The following is a 7,051-nucleotide window of genomic DNA, read 5'->3' on the forward strand; positions in this document are numbered from 1 at the left end:
AAATGGATGAACAACGACTCTGTGATGTTTGTCTAATTGATGGTAATGAAAGTTTATTTTTATTTTATCTTTATTTTAGTGGGAGATAAAGACATGGTTACCACTGTTGTGATGGTTGGTTGTTACAGCCCTGTAGCTCGATACGTAAGTAGCTATCTATCAACCAATTTTGTAAGGTACAGTGTGTGAATAGTGCACAAATTTGTACTTTTTAATTTATTTATTTGTACTATATAATAAATAAAATATATACCATTTAGCAGACACCTAATCCAAAGCGACTAACAGTCATGCTTGCATACATTTTACGTACGGGTGTCCCGGCAATTGTACCCATTATCCTGGCATTGCAAGTGCCATGCTCTACCAACTGAACTACAGAAACAAACAGTGCAACTGAGTTGTGACGGCTAAGAAATTCAACTACCAACTTTGACAGTAAGATATTTGGGTAACACTTTACTTGAACCCTGTCATAAGGCCCGCATAATACTATCATAAAGCCTGCGTAACTGCCATAAGGCCTGCGGAACTGCCATAAGGCCTGCGGAACAGTCATAAGGCCTGCGGAACAGTCATAAGGCCTGCATAACAGTCATAAGGCCTGCGTAACAGTCATAAGGCCTGCGTAACACTGTCATAAGGCTGACATTATAGATATTATTAGACGTCATGCTAGTTTATGACAAAATGATGCATGACAGACAGTCATGTTGCAAGCGAAGGTCTCCTTCATTGCCGGTCTCTACCATATATCTGTGGCATGGGCGCAACGTTGGGTTTTAGAAGTGGGGGGGGACATTATTATATATATATTTTTTAATCAAGTCTGATAAACACTCCAAACAACCGACCCGAACGCTCGGTGGCATCCGCACGGTCCTAAAGCCCACCGTTGCCTTGTTTTGTATCACATTCCAATTATAAAATGGGGGGGGGGGGGCAAAAATTCAACTTCAGAATGTGTCTGGGGGGTGGTATGCCCGTCCCCCCCTCCGTCCCCAGTGGAAGTTGCACCCCTGATCTGTGGTACACTAAAACTTGTGTTTCAGTGCATAATATATTAATAATAGAAGTTAATATAACTTTATTTAGCCAGCTGAGTAAATTCTACTTCAAACCATTCATAAAAAGGTTTATGGAGCAAATATCAAAGATGCGACACATAATGAGTTTCATGGCAACTTTAAGTTTACCTTCTGTACAAGACATTATAACATTGTTCAAATCAGGTGTTAATAGTGGCATTTCGTTTTGATAGGAGCATCATAACAATTTTTTTTTTTTTTTTAAATATGGCTAAAAAAGTCAAGCAAAGGAACTCTTTTACAATATCATTATGGAATGCAGTTCAATCATGGAACTACTCTTTCTTATAGCAATCCACAAACCAATTTGCCCACCACTTGATATCCAACTTCTAACCAAAATAATTACTTGTATAGCCTTCTGTAAAAGGCAAGTATACAAACCACTTGGGAGACGGACTAAAAATGTCATTTTTTATCTTGAAAACAACAGCCCACAGCCCACCAGACAACAGCAGAAACACTGTTGATTTATGACACATGAATGCACCATAAGTCCCAAGAAGAAGGCACAAATTATATATATTTTTTAATTGGCTGTCTATTGGCTACTGAGTTAGAGTTAGCATTTTGTGTCGTTTGAAGGTCTACATGGACCTACAATCAACTTGTAGTTCTTTGTGATTTCCCTTGGTCAAAGTTCCCTTTAAAAAGCAATTTCCCCTTAAAGTGGTTCCCTCAATGTGACAACAGAGCACAATGGAGCCCCTAGTAAGTATAAGGGAGGGCATTAGGTTGCACTTAGTAAAATGTCTCTCGACTGTCGCAGAAGTTTGTGACCCAGTTCAAGCACTTTCAATGTGATTCCTATAGGAAAAGACGAAAAGGTATCCACTGGCCAACCAATACTACCAACCAGCTTAGATGGCACAAAACAGAGAGGTGAAGGCAGGTGGGGGGCGCTGAGAGTGTGCACAGTGTATTCTCTGTCAGAGATGGCAGCCTACCGTCTGGACTGAAGTGGGACAGAGCTCCACTTATCTACACATGACTGCGGAAGTGGTGGGGAAAGGTCAGTGGTTGCCTGCTCCTCAACGGGATGAACCACAGGATTTTCCAGGTAGTGCCAAACACCTCGGCCAGAGTCCGCTGCCAGGATTTCTTTGACCAACCACCAGACCCGCCTCTGTGAAAGAGAAAATAATGTTCACAAGCGTGTGCACAGATCTCAAGGCTGAATGGACCCAAAATGGAAAAACAGAGGTACCAACACTGAACCTTGTGGAACACCAAATTCTCAACTTACTGGTACTGCAATGACCTGTCAACTAGCTGGACAAATTGTTTCCAATCAGATAAGTAAAATCGCAACCTGAAGAGGCTGTCCACAGAGCCAGGCAAATTATTTTCTTGTCCCTTGTATCAAAGGCAGCACAAAGGAACAACCCCATGCTACTTACATTTCATTTGAGAAGTGAGCCATTTTCTCAATGGTGGTGGTGTCCTGTTAGACGGTAACACAAGAGGAACATAGTTTAAATATTGATAGATTTCACATCTTTGAGTAGGGTGGCTAAGAGCGTTGGGCCAGTGACCAAAAGGTTGCTGATTCAAATCCCAGAGCCGACTAGGTGAAAAATCTACCGATGTGCCCTTGAACAAGGAACTGAACCCTAATTGCTCCTGTAAGTCGTTCTGGATAAGAGCGTCCGCTAAATTACTAAAATGTAAAATGTAGTTTGCATGATCACAGGCTGTCCTGGAATATATATTTGCATGTGTACTAATTAGCCAGGAAAATCTCTTCAAATGGACGCCTTACACACAAAGTGTGACAGATAACACACCACATGCTAATTAGGAGACATTAATGCACCCGCCCACCCGTGCTGTGAGGCCCAGGTTTCCAAATTAAGTTGTTTTCCGAAAAGGACATTTCTACGTGTTTAATCAACAAGAAAATAGCCTAACTAGCACATGACTATCCATAGTTATTGTCAATTGTTAACATGCTGTTATCATCTTAACGTATTCCTGAAAGGTTGTTTTTCTCCGTGAACAACAAACAACTGATCAACATCCTGCAATTCCCTTCCTTACCATATGATTTGTTGTCTGAAAATAACCTATGGCTTCTGGTGGCATGCACCCATACATTGAGACCTGGACAATCACCAAATCTGTTACTAAGCTTGTTCATGGGTCTGTGCAACAAGACAAGTACAAAACTAACTAGGCCTTCAAGGCCACAATCCCTTAATGTCATCAAGTAGAAAAAGTTTGTGTGGCTACGAGAAGGACCCACGTTTACCCAGAGGGACACTAATAGAAATAACGACTTAGCGGTCCAGATAAGACGGTTTTACGCGGCTGGGCTCACATGTAAGCTGTTAAGTCTATTACACCTTGGTGCATTACATCCTGTCAATCCACTCACAGAGGTTAAAGGTGAGGGCTCATCTGGTAAGGAGTCATGACAGTCAAGGGCATGGTCAAGTTCACAAACACATCCTAATATTCCCACTACTCCAGTAACAATAGCTAAGAATATGGATTGAGTAGCATACCCAGGGAATGGAATTGAGGCAGATTGGCATACATCAGAATTAGAAAAGAACTGGGTTGCATGAAATGGGCAGTATAAACAGTGCATAACATGTTACTTTGATATATAACAAATACGTTGATATTTACTTGACTACAATTTTCTGACCACAATCTCTAACAAGAGACAGTAGGAAGAGTAGCTGCTGCTTCTGCAAAAGCTAATGGAGATCCAAATAAACAGGAGAGAGATTTGACTCACTGTCAGGACGCCAGCCATCTGAGTATAGAAGAGGTTGCTCATGCCTCCGAACATCACCAGACCCATGATCGCAGACACTCGTATCAGGGCGAGCTCATGACGTGCCATGAATGCCTCCTGTGAGAGTACAACCAGGAGAGGCCAAAGTCAACTTCACAGCACCATGTACATACTCCCGTACTCCTTTCACACATTCAGCATACCGCCTATCTACACCTCCTACTCTGAATGTAAAGACCTGGGTTTACAAACCTTGGAGTCCCATCTCTGCAGATTCTTTGCTCAGAAGCTTGCAAAATCCCAGGAAAACAGCACATGGTTTTCTCAGACGAGGCCATTTCTGTTGCAGATCTACCCGATCCAATCAAACGGGACCTTCCCTACTCTCACTGACACATATTACTACAGCCCTATGCCTGCCCTACTTTGTGAGACTGCTCAATGCTGCTTAACTGTGAAAAAGGTTTTATGAAATCTGAAATACCAGTAACTTAAAAAATATCTTTGTTTTATTTATTTGCCTACGTAGGCCTATGTATGCTGCAATTCAGCTTGTAGCTGCAAATGTGTTCATGTACATCTCATTAAAATGTTCATCAAGGCATAGAAGGCAGAGTGGTTTTAGGAGTGTGGCAGGCAGATATCTGTAAGAGCTTGATTACACACTTTCCAAGGAAATATGGACAAATCTTGAATTGAATTAGAAAGTCATCCAAATCATTGATGACGAAATTCTTCCTTGTGATTGCTATTACAAAAACCAAGCTGTCCAGTAATGGTCATTCTAGTTTAGCGTTAAAGGCCTCACTTTTCATTCTTGACTTTACCTGGTCCAATGTGGTCAAGGGCTGGAAGTAATAGAACTGGCAGAAGTCCAGAGCCAGGGTGAACAAACTGAGGACCTGTGTGTAAAAACAGAGCTGCAAGAAGAGCCAGTGATTGTCCTCCCCTACACAATTATTGATCCTGCCAGGAGACAAGAGGGAGAAAAATACATTTTACAGGACTGCTCAAATGCCTAGGTTACAAGCTTGGCAAATATCAAGCACATTTACCCATGAAGATAAACAGATATGTAGGCCTAAACCATTCAATGAACTGTCAATCCATTTTTTAAATATGTGGCAATCCTGGGGGTGCTGCTAAAGAAGAGGTGCAGTTGTCCCCCTCTCTTGGCCAGTTCAGTGAAAGACACCCTGACAATATCACCGTCAGCTCTTTTAATGCAACAGAAAATTCTAAATGTCCCCCCAGAACGAGCCGTCTTGTTTAGCTGAATGTCCTATGGGAGTGATAGAAGTTTCTGAAGCCTTACCATGGACAGTGGTGGTCCATTCTACGTACACAATGGCCACAACGACTACAGTGGTGGGACCTTTTTGGTCTCTTCATGTTGCACTTGGTACACATTTCCCACTGCTCTCGCTCTGAAACAAAGTAACCATGTCAAAATCTATACTTTTGCCGTGACCCAGGCAACAAACTTTATATCAGTGGACCTTATCAAGAGTATACAAAACATTAAGGACACCTTCCTAATATTTAGTTGTACCCCCCCCGTCCCCAGATGTCCTTGGGTGGTGGGCCATTCTTGAGACACACAGGAAACTGTTCAGCGTGAAAAACCCAGCAGCTTTCCAGTTCTAGACATAACGTTCTTGCACCTACTACCATACCCCGTTCAAAGACCCTTAAACCATTTGTCTTGCCCATTCACCCTTTTAATGGCACACACACACACACACACACACACACACACACACAATCCATGTCTCAATTGTCTCAAGCCTTTAAAATCCTTCTTTAACCTGTCTCCTCCCCTTCATCTACACTGATTGAGGAGGACATCAATAAGGGATCATAGACAGACCAGGTGAAAGCTGTGTCATGAACAGAGAAGGTGTTCTTAATGTTTTGTACTCAGTATACATTATATATCAGTATTTGTGACAGAGGCTGTGGAATGTCAAATTACCTGAGTGAGGGATGTGGGGGTCGGGTGGTAGTCGGCCAGGGTCGGCTGTAGAAGCTCTAAAAAGCGCAACCATACAGAGGGCTGATACTAAGTAGTAACCTAGGAGGAGAGGTACAGGATGACTATAGCAGTCAAAGTCAATGATGAAGCAGACCTAACTAAACACCTGGTCTATGGGATTAATACTCACTGACAACCAAGGCCCAAGGGATATTCCCCTCGTAGAAATGGGGCAGTAGCACCAACTTGGGGACGAAGAAGGAGTTGTAGAGCCAGATGGCGAACACCATACTGACGCAGAACCAGCCCATGGGGTCCATCACAAAGTGCAGCCGAAGCTTCATGGCTCCTGTCACTTTGGGACACAGACGGACAATGTGTCATAACCTCCCTGGGGAAAAAAAGATAGCTAAATTAGAGCTTATGATCAGAGTTAATCAATAGGTTAGGTTGCACCTGTTAAGGCTGTTCTCAATAACCATTGAGTTTACAGTCAATTTTATCTCACTTTCTCATACACTTCTTCTGACTTTCATCTGAGGTGTGTACATGAGTTATTAAGATAGGGTACACCCCAAACAACACGTCTCATTAGATACACACACCCACAACTACACAAGTTAAACATTCTGATTGTACCTTACATACTGACACTTTAGTAGCCAGCAACATATTTTCTGAAAGTAGATAATGTCAAGGAGACAGGTAGATACTAGAATGTGGAAACATTAAACATGTTGGGCTATCTACTGTACCTTGCTAGCTAATTATTCTGACAGGTAGCTAACGCGTTAGCTAGCTAACTAGCTGGGCTTGGTCTTCCTAGAAATGTAACTTGATTTGCAAATAACTAACGTCAGACCTGGTGATAACTAGTTAGCATAGCAGTAACAGCTCAAATGTAGATATCACATTACTTTAGTTACTTCACCTACCTATCAAGCTGGGGATGTGTATTGCTAAACTTCAGAGGGATACCCACTTACGATCGCTCTTTTTCCATGAGCACAACAGTTCAGTTCTTTAGTGGCTACTTCCGTGGAGGTGCAGCAACACTGTGATGAATAATATGCCGTCAACAATATGAGTTCTGCTGCCACCTATTGGACTTGCGTTCGAACTTTTTGTAGATGTATTTTTTGCCAGCCCCAAAAACATTATTCTGTTATTTGTATTCGTAAAAATTATATTCAATCGTCAAAAGCAGAAAAAAATATATAATTTCAAAAACTAAATGTAATT

General features: G+C 41.9%; 1 protein-coding gene across 3 annotated transcripts; it reads right to left on the reverse strand.

Moving 5' to 3' along the window:
• Positions 1-1,792: 1,792 nt before the first annotated feature.
• On the reverse strand, positions 1,793-6,878 carry LOC106608625 (palmitoyltransferase ZDHHC21). Of its 3 annotated transcripts, none has more exons than XM_014206680.3 (8): positions 6,796-6,878; positions 6,000-6,200; positions 5,810-5,908; positions 5,150-5,261; positions 4,662-4,800; positions 3,835-3,951; positions 2,489-2,532; positions 1,793-2,214 (listed from the first exon to the last, which is right to left on the reverse strand). In XM_014206680.3, exons 2-8 carry the CDS (start codon positions 6,151-6,153, stop codon positions 2,070-2,072), a joined length of 810 nt encoding a protein of 269 aa, XP_014062155.3. In that variant the 5' UTR covers positions 6,154-6,200; positions 6,796-6,878; the 3' UTR covers positions 1,793-2,069. The 3 variants fall into 3 exon arrangements, with proteins under 3 accessions (XP_014062155.3, XP_014062154.3, XP_014062156.3); XM_014206679.3 differs by having other exon boundaries at positions 6,745-6,875; XM_014206681.3 differs by having other exon boundaries at positions 6,000-6,164; positions 6,745-6,834.
• Between the last annotated feature and the right edge of the window lie 173 nt (positions 6,879-7,051).

Source organism: Salmo salar, chromosome 07 (genome assembly GCF_965601325.2).
Source record: "Salmo salar chromosome 07, fSalSal1, whole genome shotgun sequence".
NCBI lineage: Eukaryota > Metazoa > Chordata > Actinopteri > Salmoniformes > Salmonidae > Salmo > Salmo salar.

Bases quoted from the DNA above. Each gene is read 5' to 3' on its own strand.
- LOC106608625 (XM_014206680.3), bottom strand. From the start codon at position 6,153: ATGAAGCTTCGGCTGCACTTTGTGATGGACCCCATGGGCTGGTTCTGC. The intron at 2,533-3,834 runs GTGAGTCAAATC...ACCGTCTAACAG, and splicing joins AGATGGCTGGCGTCCTGACA to GACACCACCACCATTGAGAA. The intron at 2,215-2,488 runs GTAAGTAGCATG...TCTCTTTCACAG, and splicing joins GCTCACTTCTCAAATGAAAT to AGGCGGGTCTGGTGGTTGGT.